Source organism: Peromyscus maniculatus, chromosome 1, assembly GCF_049852395.1.
Source record: "Peromyscus maniculatus bairdii isolate BWxNUB_F1_BW_parent chromosome 1, HU_Pman_BW_mat_3.1, whole genome shotgun sequence".
Classification (NCBI taxonomy): Eukaryota; Metazoa; Chordata; class Mammalia; order Rodentia; family Cricetidae; genus Peromyscus; species Peromyscus maniculatus.
Window position 1 is genome coordinate 120,004,253 of NC_134852.1, and position 24,527 is coordinate 120,028,779.

Sequence of the window (24,527 nt, forward strand, 5' to 3'; positions counted from 1 at the left end):
CCAAAGAATAAAGAGCTGAGGAAGAAACCTTATGTGATCAATTAATAGGGTGGGAATTAATAATCTTGATGCAAGTACCTACATGCAAGGGCATAACATGGGTCTCTCAGCTCATATCATATCCCTAAATTACTTAAATGGATTGAAGGTCATAATTTTAGATTAGACAAAGCCAGAACACAAAAAGTAGACTACTAAAAATTTATGGATTTGCCAGACATGTTTTATATGCACAGGATATAAGTCTGGTACAACCTCAGGAGCTTAGCAAAATGTCTTTTTTTTTTTTTTTTTTTTTAATTCCTCAGAGAATAAGTCTTTAAGATTATACCTTCAGTGGCAACAATGCTTGCCTAGCATGCATAAGGCTGAGTCCCAACATTAGCCTGAAAAGTGAACCAAGAATATACTGGTACATCATAAATCTGATTGGTTGGTATCCAGACACAGGAGAAACTAATGGAAGGCTCTAAATTTAATCTAGCAGCACCCAGACTTTACCAATACAAGACAACTTACAAACCTGGCAAGGAGACACAGCTCAATAGCAGGGCATTTGCCTAGCATATCTGAGTACCCAGGATTGATCTCTAGCAATACACACACACACATACTGATGCACAAAGAATCAGTAAACGTTCCTGTTGATATTAAAATGGCCACTATAGAATCACCATACCTAGCAATTTCTTTAGTGAGTAGCCTGAGGTATGGAATTTACTGAACTTAATGGGATCAAAAGTCCTCATCTAGCCTCCTGTACCCATACTACACAGATATACATGCAGACAAAGCACTTTTATACATAAAATCATACCATCTATGGGTACAGACAGTATATTTTTATTTTCAGTCCTGTATTGCAAATCTCATAGATTTAAATAAGCAAAGCCAACCAGTGGCAAGTAACCTAATCCAATGTCATCCCATTTTTCCCAAGGGCTAAAGAGCAATCACAGCTTCATTTTGCATTCCTGGGAATTAAACCAAGGTATTTCCAACACTCAAGTACTTCTAAAGCAATTCTCAACCTGTAGACCTATACTCCTCAGGAGGGTCAGACACCCTTTCACAGGGGTCTTGTATCAGATATCCACATTACAATTCATAACTAGAATTACAGTTATAAAGTATAGCAACGAAATGATTTTATGACTGGAAGTCACCACAACATGAGAAACTATTAAAGGGTTGCAGCGTTACTAAGGTTGAGAACCACTATTCTAAAGACATGCCTATAATCCCATTATTGGCCGGGTGGAGGTAGAAAGACCCCGTCTCTAAGAGGATAAGAAAAGGTGACATACACCTGTCATGTTAGGGTTTGGGAGTTGGCGCCTGGTGGATCATTCATTCGTTCAAGATCATGTTATCGCCCTCTACATAGCAAGTGTGAGGCCAGATGAGCCACAGAAGACCTCTCAAGTCAAAAATGAATATTATGTTTAAACGTTTCAAGTCCTGTTCCCTATTAAATGAATAGGTATACCAATTACATAATTATGCCTTGGTTAGAATAAACATAACTAAAAACCTGGAATGATGTTGGATCTGGTGGCATAGACTTGTACTCCTAGCACTCCGGAGGCTGAAGCAAGATGATTCCCTACCAAGTTCATAGCCTCCTGGACTACACTGCAAAGCTCAGTCTCAAAATAAACGGGGTGAGGGTGAAAGTATATAAAACTTTGAAGTTCTGACTATATTCAGTTACAAATTCAAATATTTTCTACTTGTTATCTTTAACATTCTTACTTTATCATCTATTCCATCATTACCTGAAATGCAACAAACTGAATAAAACTGCTGCTTGTTAGTCTCCCTATTCTATTGAAATATAAACCTGGCAACTAACTATTTACGCACACTGCAGCTCATCTCATCTTTACCGAGTACCACCTGAAATGCCTCATATTTGAAATGGTTTACAAAAGGGTTGGGCCGAGGGCACCAATAAATATCATACCACACACGCCACAACTAATGTCTCAATAGGTTTAAACAACACGACAGATGCTTTCTCCATCCTTCATTTCGGACAAAACACGGAAAGCACATACAGAGGAACGCAGCAACGCCAAATAGGTCGACTACTAACTTCAGAGCCACAAGTTCACGGTCACACAAGACCATTTGCACTGTGTCCCAGCAGAAGCTGGGATCCGCCGGAACTGCAAAAGGTAGCAGAAAGCTTAACTTTCCACCGCACAGCGGTGCCCGGAGACCGGGAAAGGGCAGGCAGTTTCGGAACACGGTCCCGGCCATCAGGGACAGAGACAAAGAGCCCCCGAGTGAAGGCCTCGGCCGGCTCAGAGAGCCCCAAGGGAGCGCGTGGACCCCCCCGTGCTGCCCCAGCACCCCCTGAATCCTCCCTCCTAATGGAATAACATTCGTCAATAGCAAGGCCAGGCCCATTCGGCCTCCGGCAAGCCCACCGGGAGCTCCAAAGCCTCCAGCTCGGTCCTGTAGGGAAAATGGCGCCCATCACCCCATTTCCCTCCCGGGCAATCAAAAGGACCAACCTCCCTCCCTCGCTACAAAATGGCGCCTCCCGCTGGCGCCCCAGAATCGGCATAATTCCCTGGTCGGTAGGGTGGAGTGGTCCGGGATGAGCGGTTCTTCCAACCAGTCAGACACAGCAGCTTTCATTCTGACCTTGGCGCTAACCACTCAGGCGCGGGCAGGAAGGCCAAGCTACGATGACGCACCCAAAGTGGGTGTGGACACTGACGTTTTCCTGCCCGTCACTCAATTTGGACCAATAGAGAACACGAGTCTTCCGGTGAGTGACGTAATGACATCCCAATGGAGGCTAGGGGCGGGCTTCAGAATTGCTATGCGGGTTACGGGGCCTGGGGGCCGGGCGGCTGTTTCCTGTCCTGGTGCATGGTGGTCGGACGAAGGAATTGTTGGAAAATTTTCTCGGAGGTTCGTATATAAATGTGTTTTTACCCAGTGTGCATTATTCTCCGCCCGGCCGCCGCCCTCAGCGCGACGGCGCGGGCCCACTCGGGTCCCGGCTCTACCTCCGGCTCTGCCTCATGCCGGGCCTTAGGCCTGGCCGATCCCACGGCCGCCTTCGTAGCGGAGCCCGGGCAAAAGCGGAGTTTATTAATAACCCAAGGCCGCCACTCCGGGGCGGCTGAGCTTTTCCTGCTGAGGACGCCACCCTCCCCCCATCACGCCGCGCCCCGCCTGTTCCCCTTAGGGGCCCACTGAGGGGAGGGAGAGCAAGAGGGGAGGGTGGAGCTCTCGGGAGCCGGGCGGCTTGCTTCGGCTTGACCTTCCGCGCGGAGTCCCCAGGCGCTCCGTGGCGAAGCTCGTCGGGCTGGGCCTCCGGGCCTCAGCTCGCCGCAAGCCCCGGCAGGGACGCGGGCCCTGCGGCTGGGGACACCGCCTGCGCATCGTATCCGGGTTTCTTTTCTGTTCTGATCGTGGGCATATGTGTTCTTTTTCACAATTTTTCTTTAAAGGCCTCTGAGCCCTTAACATCGAATATTCAAAAGTAGCCATTTGTCATTTCCCTGTTTGCTTTCCTTTTGGCCAAAGAACAAATGTTTCATAGTGGGACTTTTGTTCACTCTTTTAACTTTTCCCCTTCCATTACATCTAATAAGTAGAGAAGAATATCACTGCCCATCTATTATTTTAGAATCAAGCTTTGCCTTCACTTTAGACATATCCAAACTGGCATAGTCTGTTGAAAATATTAGAAATTGCAAGTTTCAGATTGTGTTCAGTTTGGTCCTTAATTTTTCCAGGAATGACGAGTTCTGCTGTAGTTGGCAAAAACCTGTATAAGGACACTCTTCATTCTAAGTCTATGTTAAATTCATTGTGAAGTGTTGGGATTACAAAACAAGCATAAATTTAATCCTGACATTTTGACTATTTGGAGATTTAATCAGTTCTACAAATTTTCTCTTCCCTTTTATTTTGAATAGTTTTATCTCGGCTTGGTGGCTCTGTCTATAATCCCAACATTCAAAAAGCCTGAGATTGGAGGAGTACCTCATCAAGTTCAAGGCTACCCTTTATTGCATAGTTACAGCTAGGTACACAATGTAAGGTACTATCTCAGAATAAGTAAATAACAAAGTTTTGACAGAATTCACAAACCTTCACATCACCTTCTAAAACTATCAAAACTGGGCCTAGTAGTTAAACTTTGTAATCTTCGCTCCCAAGGCTGAGATAGGAGAAATTACAAATTCAAAGCCTGCCTTGATTATAGGTTGGGTTTAAGGCCAACCTGAGCAACTTAGTAGTGAGGCCCTATCTCAAAAAAGTGAGAATCAGGTTGGGGATGTAGTGCAGTGGTAGAGTGCATGCCCTTGCCAGAGACAAGACCTTCAGTTCACCCTGTAAGACTGCAAATGAACTCACCATGCTCATGCATACCTGTAATCCTAATAGTTTCGAGTAGAGACAGGCGGGTCAGGAGTTGAGTTCATTCTTGGCTACATATTGTTTTCAAGTCCAGCCAGTCATGGCTATACAAGAGCTTGTACCAGGAAAGAAAAGGAAAAAAAAAAAAAATAGCCTGGGAGGGTGGTTCTTGCCTTTAATCCCAGCAAGACTCAGAAAGAAGATGGATCTCTGAGTTCAAAGTCAGGGCTACTCAGAGAAACACTGTCTCAAAAAGAAAAAAAAAAAAAAACTATAAATATTTGGCTGGCCTTGTGTCCAAGGAGGCCAGAATAAGCTGTCAGGTCCCCTGGAACTGGAGTTATAGTGATTGTGAGCCTTCATGTGGGTGCTGGGAACCAAACCTAGGTCCTCTGGAATAACAGCCAGTGATCTTAACCACAGCGCCATCTCTACAGCTCACTTTTCTTTCTTTTTTTCTCCCCCCCCCCCCAGACAGGGTTTCTCTGGGTAGCTTTGCACCTTTCCTGGATCTCGCTCTGTAGACCAGGCTAGCCTCGAACTCACAAAGATCCACCTGCCTCTGCCTCCCAAGTGCTGGGATTAAAGGCGTGCGCCACCACCGCCCGGCTCTTTGCCAATTCTTATTACTACCAGTCTTTTGTTTTGTTCTGTTTGAGACAGGTCATGCTATGGAGTATAGACTGCACATAAACTTAGCATCATGCCTGACCGTCTGTGTGCCACCACACACAGTGACATTCTATTACAGCCATCCTATGGAGCATGAAGTCATGGCATCTCTTGTCGGTTTGGTTTGCATTTGTGTGATTTCTAGTGAAGTTGAACACTTGTTATTCGTTTGTTTCTTGACCAATTATCTTTGGAGAAATGTCTTTTTGTATCCTTTCCCTATTTAAAAGTTGGATTAAGACCGGAGAGAGGGCTCAGCAGTTAAAGGCTAAGGCTCACAACCAAAAAGTTAGATTATATGGGAAGTTATAAAGCTTGATTATGTACTCTTTTTTTTTAAGTTTATTATACTTATCTCTGTGTGTGTGTAAGTGTGTAAGAGGGAGAGGGAGAGATAGAGAGTGTATATATGAGTTTGGGTGCTCGTATATGTCAAAGGACAAGTTGTGAAAGTCAGTTTTCTCCTTCCTCCATGTGAGACCCAGGAAATGAACTCAAGTTATTAGATTTGGCTGTATAGGAGAGCACTTATCCTGGATTGGATCCTCTGCAGTGGGGTAGGGGGTAGGGTGATGGGATGGAATATTGGAAGTCTCTTATCTCTACATTTAATTCCTGGGAGTAAATCATTTGAATTTGTCCAGCGGTGGTGGCGCACGCCTTTAATCCCAGCACTCAGGAGGGAGAGGCAGGCGGATCTTTGTGAGTTCGAGGCCAGCCTGGTCTACAGAGAGAGATCCAGGAAAGGTGCAAAGCTACACAGAGAAACCCTGTCTCGAAAAACCAAACAAACAAAAAAATCATTTGAATTTATATACATGCTTGCTTGCTTTGTTATTATATATACAGTGTTTAAAAACGGAGTGTAATCATACCAGGCATACTCTTCGGCCACTTGTTTTTTCTTCACTATGTATCTTGGACACATTTTTCACCGTTTCCTGTAGATCTCTCTTTTTACTGCTGGCTAGAGATCAAACCCACAGTCTTGCAGATGGCAGCCAGGAGCTCTAGAGCAGAGCTGTGTCTTGAGAGGTGCTTTTTTTTTTCTGTCTCCCACTTCATTTAATGGTAGCATATTTAAATACATCTTTTTGGTGAACTTCTAGATTGTTGATGGCTTTTTGCTGTTGCAAATAACGTTCCAGTGAACTGTGCACACTTATACAAGTGTTTTTAAATTTTTCATGATAATTTATTTATTTGAGGGAGGGCATACACTTGCTGCAGTGCTTGTGTGGAGGTCAGAGGACAACTTGAAGGAGTCTGACTCCTTCCCCTCTGTGTGTCCCAGGGATCAGATTCAGGTCATCAGTGGCATCTGCTGAGCCACCTCACAGACACTCAGGAGTGTTTAATAAATACTGAGAATCATATGTTTGGACATCTTTGTGTTTGTTTATTTTATGGATGGACATGATAGCGCATGCCTTTAATTCCAGCACTTGAGAGACAGAGGGAGGCAGATGTCTGAGTTCAGGCCAGCCAGGATTGCATAGTGAGACTATCTCAAAAAACCAACCAAACAAAAAGATTAATGACTGAGCTTCTTTTAAAATTGGTACCAAGTTGTCCAATTATAGTGTAAATTTTGTTTAACCTCTACACAGTACTTTAATGTCCAGTTTTTGTCCTGTGTAGCCCTCCAATGAGGTTTTTGGTTGTTTTGTTTTGTTTTTGAGGCAGAGTATCCTGGTGTAGCCTTGGCTGTCCTGGAACTAGCTCTGTAGAATAGGCTGACTCACAGGGATCCTCCTGCCTCTGCCTCCCTCTCGAGTACTGGGATTAAAGGCATATGCTACCACACCCGGCTCTGGAATGAGTTTCTTAAAGATGAAGGTTGCTGGGCATGCTGGTGTTAAAGCGCTCAGGTAGCATGTATGAGGCCTTGAGTTCTGTTGCACCTCCAAAAGGGGGGCAAAATAATAATAGCAACATATACAACAAGGAAGACTTTTTGCTTTTGTTTTTTGAGACAGGGTTTCTCTGTGTAGCTCTGGCTGTCCTGGAACTCACTCTGTAGACCAGGCTGGCCCCGAACTCAAGGAGATCTGCCTGCCTCTGCCTACCAAGCTTTGCAGATACTACCAGGCAAGAAGACTTCTTTCTTATTTCTCTATATCTCTTATAGCATACACTAGGTAGTGAAGTGTGTATTCACATATGTCAACATTGTATACACACACTTTTGAGGAGCTTGCTGATGGTAAGGATGGTAGGGATGTTTTTGTTTTTGTTTTTTTGAGACAGGGTTTCTCTGTGTAGCTTTGCGCCTTTCCTGGAACTCACTCTGTAGCCCAGGCTGGATTCAAACTCACAGAGATCTTCCTGGCTCTGCCTTCCAAGTGCTGGGATTAAAGGTGTGGCCACCACCACCCGGCTGATGGTAAGGATCTTAAGGAGAATGTAAGGATGGAATTACAAAGGTAGGTGGGAAACTGAGCTTCTGCTCAATTGGGGTTAATTCTGCAAACAATGTGATGGGGGGGGGGGTGTTCAATTCTGAAAGGGTTCTATCCTAAGATTTCTTTGCAAGGGTCCGAAGTTCTTGCTCTTCTTTAGAGGAACCTAAGCTAAAATGTTTTTGGTTGTTGTTTTGTTTTGTTTTTCAGAGCTGAGGACCAGGGCCTTGACTTTGCTAGGCAAGCATTTTACCACTGAGCTAAATCCCCAAACTCTAGAATATTTCTATTTTAGAGATTTATTTTTATGTGTGTTGGTATTTTACCTGCATGTATATGACTGTGTAAGTGTGCCAGGTCCCCTTGAACTGGAGTTACAGACAGTTGTAAGCTGCCATGTGGGTGCTGGGAATTGAACCTGGGTCCTTTGGAAGAACAGCCAGGGTTCTTAAACCACTGAGCTGTCTCTCCAGCCCTGTCCATAAATAAGTAAATAAGATGAAGGCTGGAACGATGGCTCAGCAGTTAAGAGCCCTGGCTGTTCTTCCAGAGGACCCAGGTTCAATTCCCAGCAACCACATGACAGCTCACAACTGTCTGCAACTCCAATTCCAGGGGATCCAACACCCTCACATTGACATACATGCAGACAAAACACATTAAATTTTTTAAGTCTTTTGGTAGATAGTTTTTTATTTCTTTTGGGTAGATTCTAGGAATAACTGGAGTTTCAGTGTATCTACAGAGGATTTACAAAAAAATTAAAGGACACACTAACAGATAGTGAGAAATCATTAAGTGTCTGTGTATGTCTTGAACAGTGAATCACACCCTCAATCCTCGGGAAGTATTATTAGCAACAGCTTGAAAATTGAGTTGTGACAGGAGAGAGTAATAGCTGGGATAGATGTGCTATTTTGCTTGCTTTATTTATACTTTTTCATGGATAGATGCTGATGCTAAGAAACTGGGGTAATTGAGTCATTCATATGAGGCCCCAGAGCTACCTAAGGAGAAGAGACTGATAAATGTAGAGAACGGGAGGGATGAAGTGCAATCTGATACTATAATTTTGAGGTGGTGTGGTTTATATTATTGTTTTGAGATAGGGTTTCACTGTGTAGCCCTGGGTGGCCTAGAACTATATAGATCAGACTAGCCTCAGATTCACAAAGATTCTGCCTCTGGAGTGCTGGGATTAAAAGCGTGCAGCTAGACACCCTACCAGTAAGTTTCTCAGTATTACAGAAAGCAGACCTGGGCCTATTTGCCAAACTGCTATGTGTAGATGTGTCCTTCAGCTGTGTCATTAGTGTGTCTGTCTTGCTGGAGTTTGAAGAGATGTTTGTTAGTTTTAATAACCCTACCCTACATATTAAGTGAAATTTCATCTTCCATTAAGCACCATTCACATCTTTAACACATTTTTTTTTTTGTGATTCACAAATGTTATTTGCAGCTTTTTTAAAAATAAAATGATTTTTTGCTTGTTTTGTTTTTTTGAGATAGGGTTTGGCTGTGTAGCTCTGACTGTTCTAGAATTCATTATGTAGACCAGGATGCCTCTGTCTCCTGAGTGCTGGGATTAAAGATATGTGTCACCATGCCCAACCAAGATTTTACATTTGTGTATTTAGTGTGCTCACTGGTGTGCATGTGTGGATGACTTGTAGAAGCTGGTTCTTTCTTTCCTCTTACGGGATTCTGGGGATGAAACTCACGTTACCAAACTTGAAAGTAAGTGCTTTCCCTGAAAGCTGTCTCAGCTTCTATTTCATGTGCGTCTCCTTGTTCTCAAGTGCTCATGGTTTTCTTCAAGGTAGAAAATGCTGTTGGCCCAAATAAATCGGGATTCTCAGGGAATGACAGAGTTTCCTGGAGGAGGCATGGAGGCTCAGCACGTCACCCTGTGCCTGACAGAGGCAGTGACCGTGGCAGGTAAGCGATCGCGCTGGAAAGATCATGGGAGCATTGAAACTGCAATTAAAGAACTTTTTTTTTTAACTTTTTAAAAGAATGCCATACATGTATCCAGTGTATCTTGATGATCCAGACCCCCTCTCACTCTCTGACATTTTCAATTTGGCTACGTAATTTCGTAAATTAAAAAAAAAAAAAAAAAAAAAAGATTCTATTTGAGTCTCCTTAAGAGTTAAACAACTTGTTTTATGCCTAGTTTTCATTTTATAGAAAAGAATTTAATATCATTAGCATGCAAATATGTAGCTATCTGAAAAATAATTTTGTTTTATCATAGATGGTGACAATTTAGAAAATATGGAAGGTGTAAGTTTACAAGCTGTAACACTTGCAGATGGCTCCACTGCTTACATACAGCATAATTCTAAAGGTATGTGCATCACATGTGGCCAGTTGGTTAGCATCAATGACTCAGAACCCTGACCAACTAGACCTCCATTCTAATCTCCTAAAGGTGCTGTGTGGCATACGATACTTAAAGTGGTTGCAATTTAACTTAAGTTTTGCTTTCATAATTTTGGGCTACTCTGAGATAGCTGAAAGATATTCTGGGGTACTAAAAGGGAAGGAGAAGAGAAGTAAGACATTTGTTACTTTTTTATTCTAGGTTGTGAGTCATTGTGTTTAGAAAACATGTACAGAATATATTTGGTTTTCTTAAAATGACATTGTCTAAAAAAAAAAAATGACATTATCTCTGAATTGAGGTTTAGTTTGCTTCAGGAAATAGCCCAGTTTTAAAAACTCCTTTTTTGTATGGAAAACTGTCATGTGTATGTGGACAAAGGTATACACAGCTCCCAGGGATGAGAATGTCAACTGAATTCACAAACACTGACATGTCTGTTCAGCTTCCCCGTGCTCAGGGCCATTGGTACCAAGTGGTTCTGAGAGATACAGAGGTTCAATGCATGCAGCTTACTGTGACAAGCCACTCTTCCTCTTGAATTTGTCTGATTGGAAATTGGAGGGAGGAAGGATGGCTGAGGGAGGATTTTCTGCTTTCTGTAGGGTCACTGGATGTGATATTGAATTGCCTCAGAACATTGAGGGAAGAACCAAGATGAACATGAGCTTACGTAGTGTATGTTTTTATAGTTGATATCATTTTGAAATTGTATAAAGTTTTAGATTTTTTTGCTGCTAATTTATTGGCTTGAATATTTTGTTCCAGATGGGAGACTCATTGATGGCCAGGTCATTCAATTGGAAGATGGTTCTGCTGCCTATGTTCAACATGTCCCCATACCTAAAAGTAGTAAGTATTTAAGACACAACAGCCAGGCATGGTAGCTCATGCTTTTAATCCCAGCACTCAGAGCAGGAATGTCTCTGAATTGGAGGCCATCTTGGTCTATATAGTACAGGGTAGCCAGGGTTGTACAATGAGATCATTTCTTTTAAAAAAAAACAGAACAGTACACAAGAAGCTCCTCTGATTCTCAGACCTCGTAATTTGCTGCCTCCAGCTTGTTCTTACTACCTAAATTTGGTCTGATTTCTAGTCTTTCTCTGAAGATGGGTCAGTAGATACCAGGCAGAGGATCAAACTTAACCAAGACTCCTTGGAAAAGACATTGCTGGCCTGAGCGCAGAGATGAGTAGACAGAAATCCTAAGGAAATGTGGCTATGTTGGAGCTCATTTTCTTCTTTTCTCCTTTCAGTTCTCCTCATCCCTGGAATATATTCTTAAAACAAGTCTCGAAATTCCCTTTTCTTTGTAATAGTTTCTCAGAGCAACTTCACTGAGATGATTTAAATGTCCAGTGACGGGGCTGGAGAGATGGCTCAGCAGTTAAGAGCACTGACTGCTCTTCCAGAGGCCCTGGTTCAGTTCCCAGCACCCACATGGCAGCTCACAACTGTCTGTAACTCCAGTGCCAGGGGATCTGACATCTTCACACCAATGTACATAAACTAAATTTAAATAAGTTATTTTTTAAAATAATGTCCAGTCCAGTGTCCTGTCCAGTGACTCCTGAAGCAGGTATATGTGTTAATCTGACTCTGTTGCTGCTGCGTGAGTTAGCTGGAACATGCTGAAAGTGGGGGATCTAAATGTAAGCATTGCTCTTGAGCAGGGGACAGTTTGCGGCTGGAGGATGGGCAAGCGGTGCAGCTAGAAGATGGAACCACTGCATTTATTCACCATACTTCAAAAGGTACAATAGTTCTGTGACTATGAATAATATAGGGAGAAGTGGGAGCATGAGGAAAAGAAGTGCCTTTGGCTGTTGGAGTGCTGTTGGGGAAACAGCTGTTGAGTCCTTGAAGCACACAGCAGCAGGTTGGGACGCTATTTAAGGAAAAACTTAGTGCAGTTCAGGGTCAGTTTATCACAATAAACAGCACAGACACGGAGCCAGGTGTTTGAATACCAAGAGCTGACATATGTCCAAATTATGGTTTCTCCATTTGTACTCAAAATGAATGTGTTATTCTTTTAGGTTAAATGTTACATTAAGTATTGAGGATCTGTTTGCTTATTTGTTTGTTTATTTGTTTTTGTTTTTTCAAGACAGGGTTTCTCTGTGTAGTTTTGGTGCCTGTCCAGGATCTCACTTTGGTTTTTTTGTTTGTTTGTTTGTTTGTTTGTTTGTTTGTTTGTTTTTTTCAAGACAGGGTTTCTCTGTGTAGCTTTGCGCCTTTCCTGGATCTCATTTTATAGACCAGGCTGGCCTTGAACTCACAGAGATCCGCCTGGCTCTGGATTAAAGGCGTGCACCATCACCGCCCAGCTGTTTGTTTGTTTTTTAATGTTCCTAAGGCAAGTAACTTTAATGTCCTAGACCTCAGGTTCCTATCTATACAGTAGAGGTGGTAAATTCTGCATCACAGTATTTGTGTACAGTTTAAATATAAGACATGTAGGCAATACTAGATATGGGGGCCTATGTCTGTAATCCTAGCATTTGGAAAGCAGCAACAGGAAGATCACTGCAACTTTAAAGATAGCCTTTCTACCATAGTGGGTACCAGGACAGTCTAGGCTACAGGCAAAACAAAAAGTAAATAAATTGTGTAGTACAATGCTCATAGTAACTACTCAAAACACACACACACACACACACACACACAAATATCCATTTCTCTTTTCCTTTTTTTGAGTCTGCTGGACCTGGTGAATGATTCTGAAGTGGGGAGTGTGGAATTGGGAGATGATAGCTATGAAATATAGACGTAGATGAAGAAAAAGAGACACAGGATAGCTTTGGGAGGGTTCTGGGTCAATACCACAGACACTGAGTTCATTACTTACAGCCTTTATATACCCAAAGCACGAGGGGCAGAAAGACCTTCCCCTTTCAAGGACATCACGGTTCAAGGAACAAAGTATAATCAAGTGTAAACACCTCCTTAGTATGAAGATATCTGGTGCCCAGCCTTATGGCAAATCATCCTGTAATTAGGCCAAAACATACTACTATGCAGCTTTTTTTGGGGGCGGGCATGGACAGACGGATGGACAAGCTCAGACTCTCTGACCTTGAGTCAAGAGGAAAAGAAGCCAGGAGCTGGGATCTGTGTGGGTTCCCACACCTTTAAATATAAAAGAATGATTTTGTGTCTGTGTGTGTCACAAACTAGTCCCTTGATTTTAAGAATCTTTCACTTCAGCTTTGCTCCATTGACCCTTTGTAAACCATATTTCTTTCTGATGGAGAAAAATATGAGAGCAGTCGAGTTTTTTTATGTAGGCACTTAGTGCTGTGAACTTGCTTCTTAGACCCACCTTCATTGTGTCCCATAAGTTTGGATATGTTAGATTTTCTCATTTAATTCTAAAAAGTTTTCATTTTCTTCTTGATTTGACCCATTTTTCATTCAATAGTGAGTTGTTCAGCTTCCGTGAATCTGTATACTTTCTCCTGTTTCTGTCGTTGATACTCAGCTTTAATCATGATTGTCAGATAGGATGCAGGATGTTGTTGCAATTTTCTTATGTTTTCTGTCCAAGTATGTGGTCAGTTTTGGAGAAAGTTCCATGCCTGCTGAGAAGAAAGTATACTCTTAAGTGATCTGTTAGGTCCATTTGACTTAGGACATTGACACCAGCATTTCCCTGTGTGAGGGTTAATGTGGCTTTAGCTGTAGTAGTGTTTCTTTTATGAACTTGGGTACCTTTGTGTTTGGTGTATAAATGTTTAGAACTGCAATATCCTCTTCTTGATTTTTCCTTTAATGAGTATGTATTATCCTCACCTATCTTTCCTGGTTAGTTTTTGTTTGGAGTCTATTTTGTTATTATAATGGTGGCTATGCCTGCTTACTTCTTGGTCTATTTGCTTGCAATGTCCATCCTTTGACCCTGAGGCAATGTCTCTCTTTGGTGAAGTGCATTTCCTGGATGTAGCAGAAAGACAGATCCTGGTTTGTTTGTTTGTTTGTTTGTTTTGGTTTTTTGACCTGGTGTTTCTCTGTGTAGCTCTGGATGTCCAGGAAAACTTGCTCTATTGACCAACCAGGCTGGCCTCAATACAGATCTGCCTGCTTCTGCCTTCTATGCCACTAAGCCCAGCTTGTTTTGTTTTGTTTTCCCCTTCTTCTTGATCTTTTTTTTTTTTTTGGTTTCTCAAGACAGGGTTTCTCTGTGTAGTTTTGGTGCCTGTCCTGGATCTTGCTCTGTAGACCAGGCTGGCCTCCAACTCACAGAGATCCGCCTGGCTCTGCCTCTTTTTTAGTGCTGGGATTAAAGGTGTGCTGCACCACCACCACCACCACCCGGCTTGATCCTGTTTTCTAATTTAGTCTGTTAATTGTGCCTTTTTATTGAGGAACTTAAGAGACTATAAATACTAAAAATGAGCAATGGGCAGTGTTTATTGATTCCTGTTGTTTTGTTATGGTGTGGGCTTCCCTCACCCTTTCTTTTCATTTGCTGGTGTGGGGTTATTTATTCCTGTGGTTTCTTTGGTGTGGTTAACTTTTTCAAGCTGACCTTTCTAGTGCCTTCTGTAAAGCTGGGTTGGTAGATGGATATTGCTTAGTTTTGATTTTATTGTAGGTTTTTTTCCCCCAATTGTGATTAATAGTGTTGCTGGGTATAGTAGTCTGGGTACCTGTGGTTTCACAGAGTTTATAGAACATCTGCCCAGGCCCTTTGACTTCCAGAGTCTCCATAAAGTGTTATTCTAATGGGCCTGCCTTTATATTTGACTTGGTCTGCTTCCCCTTGCAGCTTTTAATATCCTTTCTTCTGTATGTTTAGTGTTTTATTATGTGTCATAGGGAATCTTTTTCCTAGTCTTATTTGGTGTTCAGTATGCTTCTTATACCTTTATAGGTGCCTCCTTCTTTAGATTGGGGAAATTTTTTCTATGATTTTTTTTTCCTCTTGAGACAGGGTTTCTCTGTGTATCCCTGGCTGTCCTAGAACTCACTCTGTAGATCAGGCTGGCCTCTAACTCAGAGATCCACCTGCCTCTGCCTCCCAAGTGCTGGGATTAAAGGCTTGTGCCATCACTGACCAGCACTATGATTTTATTAAAAATAAATTCTTTTTGGCTGGGTGGTGGTGGCACATGCCTTTAATCCCAGCACTCGGGGAGGCAAAGGCAGGTGGATCTCCATGAGTTCAAGGCAACCTGGGCTACAGAGTGAGTTCCAGGACAGGCACCAAAACTACACAGAGAAACCCTCTCTTGAAAAAACAACAACAACAAAAATACAATCCCCTGTGTCCATTGCTCTTTTCTGTGCTGTGAAAAAAAAATTCTGTTTGTATTTTCAGGTCTTGAACTAATTTTCATTATTTCAATCAACTGTGTTTTCACAGTCTCCATTAAGGCATTTATTCATATCCTCTTTAAGGTCCTTGAACATATACATAATTGTTATCTTAAAGTCTTTGTTTTGTGCTTCAGCTAAATTGCATTTCTCAGGGTCTGTTGCCACAGGTATTGGTGGCTTCTGGAGGAGGTATATTGTCTTGGCTGTTCATGTTTGTATTTTTGTGCTGGATCTAGGCATCCAGAGTTACGATATTTGAGGTGTTTTTGGTGTAGATATGTGGTCTTGTCTTTGTTGGGTGGGTGTTCTGTTCTTTGGTAGCTATTGCCCTCTCTGGGTCCTAGGCCACTGTGGTAGCTATGGGGTCCCTGGTAGAGAGTGCTTTCTGAGGGTGGACCAGTGCCACAAAGGAATGAAACAGGCTGGGGGAAAGGCTGATGTAGGCCATGGGAAAGAGCGAGGGGGACTAGGGCCTGCACCAAGAGGTGGAGTCGGAGTCCCTGGGGAGTAAAGTAGGTACAGTAAAGTCACCTGCCCGAATCTCAGCCCAGTGTTGGCCACTGGGGGTCCCTGGTAGAAAGCATCTCTGTGGATTAGTGACCGACACAGGAGTGGAGATGAGCCGTAAGGGAAAGCTGAGGAGCTTGGTGGCCTAGTGTTGGCCTTCAGTGTAATGCCTTTCGTTTCCATTTTCCCAGATAGTTATGACCAGAGCTCACTTCAGGCAGTTCAGTTGGAAGATGGCACAACAGCGTACATCCACCATGCAGTGCAAGTCCCACAGTCTGACACCATCTTGGCAATTCAGGCTGATGGGACAGTGGCAGGGCTGCACACTGGGGATGCTACAATTGATCCAGATACCATTAGTGCGTTGGAGCAGTATGCGGCAAAGGTATGGTACTTTGCAACTTCAATACCATCTCTGGACCAGGGGTGTAGTTGAGTCGTTACGGTGTTTGTGACATGACGAAACCCTAGAGTCAGCACTAGCACTGATAAACCAAATGTGGTGGCACACACCCGCAGTTCAGGAGTTCATTGTCATCCTTAACTACCTAAAAGTTGAAGACCAGCCTGGGATACATGAGACTCTGTCTCAAAGACAAAGCAAACAAAAAAACACCACCAAAAAGAAGCAGGGCTAGGGAGAAGGCTCAGCGGTTAAGGGCCCTAACGGCTCTTCCAGAGGACCTGGGTTCAATTCCCAGCACCCACATGGCAGTTCACAACTGTCTGTAATTCCCAAGATCTGACACCCTCACACAGACATAACAGTAGGCAAGACACCAATGCACATAAAATAAAAATAAATAAATTATAAAAGAAAGATGAAGTAAAAGTAGCAGCTAGCAATTTAAAATAAAAAATATGAGTCGGTACTAAAGAATTCAGCATTTCTTTTCAAATACGTGAATGCCAGGAGTGTAGTGCATGCTTATAGATGATCACAGGTTTAAAGACACACTTGGGCTGCATAATAAGATCTTGTCTCAACAACAATTAAAGAAATGCATAAAGAGGGCCAGAGATAGAGAGATGGCTCAGTTAAGAACATTTGTGCTGGGTGATGGTTGTGCACAGCTTTAATCCCAGCATTTGGGAGGTAGAGACAGGTGAGTTCGAGGCCAGCCTGGTCTACAGAGTGGGTTCCAGGACAGCTAGGGCTACACAGAGAAACTTTTGTCTCAAAAACCAACAACAACAAAACAAAAAAAAGAAAGAACACTTGTTGTTCTTGCATGGGACTCACATTTGACTCCTAGAACCCAATCCAAAACTCCAGTTCCAGGGGATACAAAACTTCTCTTCTGACCTCCACAGGCACCAGGCACTGCAGTTGGGTTGGTATACTGACATACATGAAGGCAATTTATACCCATAAAATAAAATTTAAAACTTAAAAAAAGAAATAATTGGGAAAGAATAACTGATTGGAGTAAACTTTAAAAAAATAAATAAATAGTCGATAATTTACAGTAGGAAGTCAAGGATGAGTTCCATAAAGGATATAATAGAGTAGAAATCAGAAGTAAAATTAGAGATTAGGGCTGCAGAGATGGCTCAGTGGTTAAGAGTACTGGCTGCTCTTCCAAAGGTCCTGAGTTCAATTCCCAGCAACCACATGGTGGTTAACAACCATCTACAATGAGATCTGATGCCCTCTTCTGGCGTACGGGCAGACATGCAAACAGGACACTGTATACATAATAAATAAATCTTCAGAAAAAATAAAATAAATTAAAAAAAAAAGAAATTAGAGAGAGAGAGAAGTGGGGAGGATTCTTGAAGTTTTTGCCTGTACTAAAAGTGTATATTTCATGTAATTTAAAAGTTTGGGCGTAGGGAGAGAGGGTATGGAGATATGGCTATAATCCCAGCATCAGGGATGTAGAGGCAGAAAGATCAGGAATTCAGGTTCATCCTTAACTATATAATGAGTTCAAGATCAGACTGGACCACATGAGGCTCTGTCTCACCTCCATACCCCAGTAGCTTAGGGGCACTAATGGTATGGTTCAGTGGTAGAGTGCAAGGTACATGGAGCCTTGGGTTCAGTCCCTAGCACCATGATAACAGGTAAAAAATAGTTGGTTACTTTTTAATTTGGGAGGAGTTTTTTGTTGTTTGTTTTTTGGTTTTTTGAGACAGGGTTTCTCTGTGGTCCTGATTTTCCTAGAACTCTCTCTTTAGAGCAGGCTGGCCTCGAACTCAGAGATTCACCTACTTCTGCCTCCTGAGTGATGGAATTAAAGATGTGTGCCACCACTGCCTGGCTGGGAGACTTTTAAGAATGTACAATGATAGCTGATAATAAATCTGCATGTTACCCAGCCTAAACCATTATCAAAATATAAAACCTGGGGCTAGAGCTCCTTTGTACAATACTTTTCTAAATGAAACCTTTTAAAGCTTTCTTTTATTCTTTGAGGTTTCCATTGATGGGAGTGAAAGCGTAACAAGTACAGGATTGATTGGAGAGAATGACCAAGAGAAAAAAATGCAGGTATGTAAAGCTGAGTCGTGTTAGTTGAAAAAAAAATTTATTATTATTTTAAATTGTGTGTGTGTGCACTCACACACCAGGATGTCTGTATGTGCAGGTACCTATGAATACTGGTGCCCCTATAGGTCAAAGGCATGTGATTTCCTTGAAGTTGGAGTTAAGGTGATTATGAATTGCCTGATGTGTTAGGAACTTGGGTCCTTTGGTAGCCATTTGCAATTTTTATGGTTTTAGACTTTTGGGGGTTTGTTTTGCTTTGTTAGCAATACTAGGGAAAAAATGACCCGCTACTGAATCTAAGTGTAGACTAGGATCCCATGGATTTTATCTCTTATGGGAGATTGAAGTGACCTGACAGCCTCTTTATCACTGCTTTTGAATTCGAAAGAAATACATTTGACATTGCCTTGAGGTTCCATTTCCTTTAGACAAAAGGAAAAGTGTAGCTGCTGAGATGGATTCCTTGAGTATGTCAGGAAATAACTAGGTGCAATGGGAATTTTGTTTACTTTGGATATTTTTAGGTAGATTCTCACTATAGCTAAGCCTTAATCTCATGATCCTCCACCCTCAGTGTCCCTAACCCTGGGATTTCAGGCATGTGCCACAACACTGACATGCATCCTGGTTTTCTAGGTGGAGATGGATCTGTGAGCTCAAAATGTGCACTCTTTTAGTGTCCCTTTTGACTATTCCAGAGCACTGACTTCATTCAGCCTTAGAACAGAAAGAACCTTCATAATTTGAAGTGCTGGACTCTTAGCAAAATGATGTTCTGAGTTGTAGCTCCATAATATAGTTTCATCTTTTTGTAGTTAGATTTTTCTTTGGGCTGCCATCTCACAAATAATGACATGGAGACTTACTATTAATTATGAAAGCTTGTCCTTAGCTTAGGCTTATTCTCAACTAGCTCTTGTAACTTAAATGAACCTATTTTTATTTATTTAATTTATTTTATTTATTATGTATACAGTGTTGTGTCTCCATGTTTGCCTGCAGGCCAGAAGAGGGCACCAGATCTCATTATAGAAGGTTGTGAGCCAGGCGGTGGTGACGCACGCCTTTAATCCCAGCACTCGGGAGGCAGAGGCAGGCGGATGTCTGTGAGTTCGAGGCCAGCCTGGGCTACCAAGTGAGTCCCAGGAAAGGCTCAAAGCTACACAGAGAAACCCTGTCTCGAAAAATTAAAAAAAAAAGAAGGTTGTGAGCCACCACATAGTTGCTGGGAATTGAACTCAGGACCTCTGGAAGAGCAGCCATTGCTCTTAACCTCTGATCCATCTCTCCAGCCCATGAACCCATTTATATTCATCTACATTCTTCCACGTGGCGTTACCTCTTTTCCATCTCACACCTCCTATTTCCTTGTCTCGCTGGTGAATTTCATCTCTTGTATCCCTCCCCCCTCCCCCCAGACACGGTTTCTCTGTGTAGCTTTGCGCCTTTCTTAGATCTCGCTCTGTAGACCAGGCTGACCTCGAACTCAAAGAGATCCACCTGCCTCTGCCCCCCGAGCACTGGGATTAAAGGCGTGTGCCACCACCGCTGGGCTTGTATTTCTCTATAAGCACCTTAAGTCATATTTTTTTTTTTTTTATAGATTGTCTTACAAGGACATGCTACAAGAGTAACTCCTAAATCTCAGCAGAGTGGAGAGAAGGCATTTCGGTGTAAATACGATGGATGTGGCAAACTCTATACAACAGCTCATCATCTTAAGGTATGTCTGTAAGAGAGAAGTAGCCAGTCACAAACATACTACGGCAGGCACTGACTGCCAGCATGGTCAGACTCAGACATTCCTGTTCACTCCCATTCAGAAGATACTGACACACACTCACACGCAGAAACACAGGAGTCCGGACAGGCTCAGTAACTATCTGTTCTCTAAGAGCTTGGATGATTTATCTCTGTATCCCTAATTCCAGCATATTCACTGGCAGATATCTATATTAAATTCAATACAATTAGTACATTTCAGTTATGGAACTTGCGTAGTTTTCTTTCTTTCTTTTTCCTTTTTCTTTTTTGAGATAGGGTTTTCTCTGTGTAGCCCTGGCTATCCTGGAACTCACTCTGTAGATCAGGCTAGCTTGAAACTCACAGAGATCCACCTGCCTCTGCCTCCAGAGTCCTGGAATTAAAGCAAACTTACATAATTTTATGAGAGTTGTGTTTCATCACTAGAGTAGAAGTGAGTCACTACAATCTAGCAGAAGTTCGTGTTTAACCTGTGATTAGTGACGTGGCTCAGTGATAGAGCAGTTGTCTGTTACGTACAGGCCATGGGTTCAATCCTCAGCATTGTAGAAGGAAAAGACTATCTTGTTTTTTCAAATATTTGAGCCAAGCATTCTCTTACAGATGCAGGGTCTTAGCTAGGTCATGGGGGCACACACTTTTAATCCTAGCACTCAAGAAGCAGAGTTGGACGGATCTCTGTGAGTTCAAGGCCAGCCAGGTGTACAAAGTGAGTTCCAGGACAGCTAGGGCTGTTACACAGAGAAACCTTGCCTCCAAAACAAAACAAAAAAGTATCAATCAAGGGTCTTAAATTTGCTGGGCCAGTGTTCTACCATTGTCCTATGTCTCCAGCCCTTGGTTTTTTTGAGACAGCATCTCACTGTGTAGCTTAAGTTGACTTCTAATTTCTATCCTTCCTTCTCTACCCTCTAATTTCTGGGGTTGTAGGAATATGCCACCACACCCAGCAATATTAATTTGGTGGAGGGCTATTTTTAAGGTGTATACTACTATACCTAGCCTCAACATTTTTATTTTAATTACAACAAAACACAATAGAATATGCCATGACTTTTAACAAATAGCTCAGATTTAATGAGTAATTTACCTTCTGTAAGGAAATATATTTGGGACAGTGGTTTTAGAGCATATCTCTCATACTTATCAATGTATGACTTTGGCATGTTAGGTGACCTCTTGGTACCTCATTTTCCCTTATCTATAAAACTGTTTGCCAGGCAGTGGTAACACACACCTTTAATCCCAGCACTCAGATTTTAATTCCAGGCAGATTTCTCTGAATTCAAGGCCAGCCTGGTCTACAAATTGAGTTTGAGAACAGCCAAAACCCTGTCTGGAAAAAAAAAAAAAAACTGGTTATCTCGGGCTGGGAATGTCACTCACTCAGTAGAGTACTTGCCCCGTCCTGGATTCATTCTCCAGCCCCACATAAACTGGTCATGGTGACACATTCCCTTAATCAATGCTCAAGGGGTAAAGGCAGAAGCCTCAGAAGATTAAAGTCACCCTTACTGCAAAGCCAGGCTGGGATAGATGAGACTGTTTATAACATAACACTTTCTTACAGAGAGGTTGTGAAAATTAGTTAATATTGTCCATATAAATTACTAAAAAGAATGAACCCATTAAAGGTTCAGTGAATGTTGGGCATTGGCATAAGTACTCATACCTCGTAGCAGCCTTCAACAGTGGCTGCTATTTTACCTCACTTTACAGAGAGGGCATTGAGGCTTAGAAAGGCAGGTGCAGAGTTGGAGATGTAGCTCAGTTAGTAGAGTGTAGCTGGAATTTTCTTTGGGCCTCCAACCAGATCCCAAATTAAGACACAGAGACTCATTAATTATGAATGCTTGACCTTAGCTTAGGCTTGTCCCACTAGCTCTTTTAGCTTAATTTAGCCTGCATCTATTCATCTATGTTTTGCCTTGGGACTGTTTACCTTTCTTTTACTCTATATGTCCTACTTTCCTGCTTCCTCTGTATCTGGCTGGATGGCACCTGGCATCCCCCTGTGGTCCCCTTTTCTTTCTTCCTCGAGCCTCAATTCCTCCTCCTATTCTCTCCCTATCTGGAAGTTCCACCTACACCTCTTCCCTCGCTATTGGTCATTTAGCTTTTAATTAGACCAATCAGATGCCTTAGGCAGACAAGGTAAAATAGCAATACATCTTTACATAATTAAACAGTTCCACCTATACCACCTCCCTCACTATTGGCCATTTAACTTTTTATTAGACCAATCAGATGCCTTAGGCAGGGAAGGTAATACAGCAACACATCTTTACATAATTAAACAAATGTAACACAACTTTACATAGTTAAACAAATATTCTGCAACATAACTTTACATAGTTAAACAAATACTCTGAAACATAAACAAATGCAGTGCTCTTTGCATAGTTAAACAAATATTCCAAAACAGAACAGTGCTTGACTAACATGAATAAGATCTATCTCTAGCACCCCATAATCTGGGTGTGGTGGTACATACCTGTCCCAGTACTCAGGAGGATCAAGAGCACAAGGTCATCCTTGCCTACAGAGAGAGTTTGAGGCCATCGTGGAATACATGAGACTGCAGCTCAGATAGATAGGTAAGTAGGTAGGGAGAGAGACAGAGAGAAAAACAGGTACCCAAGGCCATTCCTCTAGTAGTGTAGCCTTGCTTCAGATTTGAGATACATGGCTTTCTAGCACAGGTTGCATGCCACAGTCCACTTTGAGAAACCTGTTGCTCTCTTCCTCATTCTCATCATGCACATGTGTCATAGTAGTTCCTGTGACAACTCTAAAAGCACTCAAATGATCCTGTTTTTTAGTTTAAATGAGTCCTTGTTGCTATGTAACATTTGGGTCTACATTGAGAATTACTGGGCTATAGTTTTTGTGGAAAAGCTTTTTTTTTTTTTAAAGTATACAATAGTATTGTTGTTTGTTTTTGCTCTTTTAGGGGGCCCACCACCCACCTCCCAGATAAATCACACACAGAGACTTATTCTTAATTATAAATGCTCGGTCTTAGCTTGGCTTGTTTCTAGCCAGCTTTTCTTAACTTTAAATTAACCTGACTGTCTTTTGCCTCTGGTCTTTTACCTTTCTCAGTTTCTTTCTTTCTTTCTTTCTTTTTTTTTTTAAATAATTTATTTAATTTTATTTTATAAATAAATAAAATAAATTGGTGTGTGGGTATCAGATCTCCTGGAACTGGAGTCACAGACAGTTGTGAGCTGCCATGGGGGCACTGGGAATTGAACCTTGGTCCTCTGGAATAGCAACCAGTGCTCTTAACCACTGAGCCATCTCTCCAGCCCCTCTATTTCTTGTTTTGTTGGTTTTTCGAGACAGAGTTTCTCTGTGTAACAGTCCTGGATGTCGTGGAACTCAATATGTAGACCAGGCAGGCCTCAAATTGATGCCCCTCCCTCTGCCTCCCAAGTACTGGGATTAAAGGAGTGCACCACCACTGCCTGGCTCTTTTCTCTATTTCTTTTGTTTTTGTTTTTCAAGACAGGGTTTCTCTGTGTAGTTTTGGTGTCTGTCTTGGATCTCGCTCTGTAGACTAGGCTGGCCTCGAACTCACAGAGATCCACCTGGCTCTGCCTCCCGAGTGCTGGGATCAAAGGCATGTGCCAACACCGCCCAGCTCCTTTCTCTATTTCTTATACCTTCCTTTCTTACTCCGTTGCTGGTTATATAACTGGGTGGCTGGCCCCCTTGCATCTTCCTCTCCTCTCTTGCTCCTTCTCTGGCTACTTCCTCTTTCCTCTCAGATTTCTCCTATATATTCTCTATGCCCCGCCTATTCTTTCTCTTGCCTTACTATTGGCCATTCAGTTCTTTATTAAACCATCAGGTGTTTTAGACAGGCACAGTAACACAGCTTCACAGAGTTAAACAAATATAATATAAACATAAGTAACACATCTTAAAATAATATTCTACAACACAATAGGACTAGTGATATAGCTCAGTAATAGCTATGGCATCTCATATCTGAGGCCCTGGGTTCAATCCCTAGTACTGTAAAAAGAAAAAGAAGGCGGGGGAAGCATAAAACAAAGTCATTTACTAGTAGAGGAAAAAATAGATTTAACTTGAAAATATCTTTGTCACAGAACATGGAAAGGAAACATAATCATGCTTGTGTTTTAATAACAGGTCCATGAACGTTCACACACAGGAGACCGGCCTTATCAGTGTGAGCATTCAGGCTGTGGGAAAGCATTTGCGACAGGTAAAAACATAAATTTTCTTTGCTTCTTAGTTCAGTAGGGGATTGCCCAGGGCAAACCAGAGGCAGGACCCCTTTCTGTTTTCTGAGACCACAGTAGCACATGATCAACTTTTTAGTCGTACTATTTTTATATTTGTATATACATGTGCCTGCAAGAATTTATGTGCACCATGTATGTACAGGTTCCCCTATAAGCCAAAAGAGGTGATTGGATCCCCTGGAATTGTAGTTGTGAGCCACGTGATGTGGGTGCTGGGAACCCAAACCTATGTCCTCTGCTATAGCAGTATGCACTTTGAACTGCTAAGCCATCTATCAGTCCTTTCAGTCTTTTTCCTAATTGCC

At 42.2% G+C, this 24,527-nt stretch overlaps 1 protein-coding gene across 7 annotated transcripts in view; it reads left to right on the top strand.

The window, feature by feature from the left end:
- The first annotated feature begins 2,782 nt into the window (after positions 1-2,782).
- Positions 2,783-24,527, top strand: part of Znf143 (zinc finger protein 143) — a 37,945-nt gene continuing 16,200 nt past the window's right edge. The window contains exons 1-9 of one of the 7 annotated variants that reach the window (XM_076563456.1): positions 2,783-2,928; positions 9,283-9,401; positions 9,721-9,813; positions 10,618-10,701; positions 11,526-11,606; positions 15,873-16,069; positions 18,107-18,181; positions 19,785-19,904; positions 24,107-24,182. In XM_076563456.1, coding sequence (XP_076419571.1) covers positions 9,290-9,401; positions 9,721-9,813; positions 10,618-10,701; positions 11,526-11,606; positions 15,873-16,069; positions 18,107-18,181; positions 19,785-19,904; positions 24,107-24,182 — 838 coding nt within the window. In that variant the 5' untranslated portion in view covers positions 2,783-2,928; positions 9,283-9,289. Of the gene's footprint in view, positions 2,929-5,041; positions 5,175-8,622; positions 9,201-9,282; positions 9,402-9,720; positions 9,814-10,617; positions 10,702-11,522; positions 11,607-15,872; positions 16,070-18,106; positions 18,182-19,784; positions 19,905-24,106; positions 24,183-24,527 lie in introns of those variants that run through there. The other 6 variants (XM_076563454.1, XM_076563450.1, XM_076563449.1 and 3 more) reach the window with 6 other exon arrangements.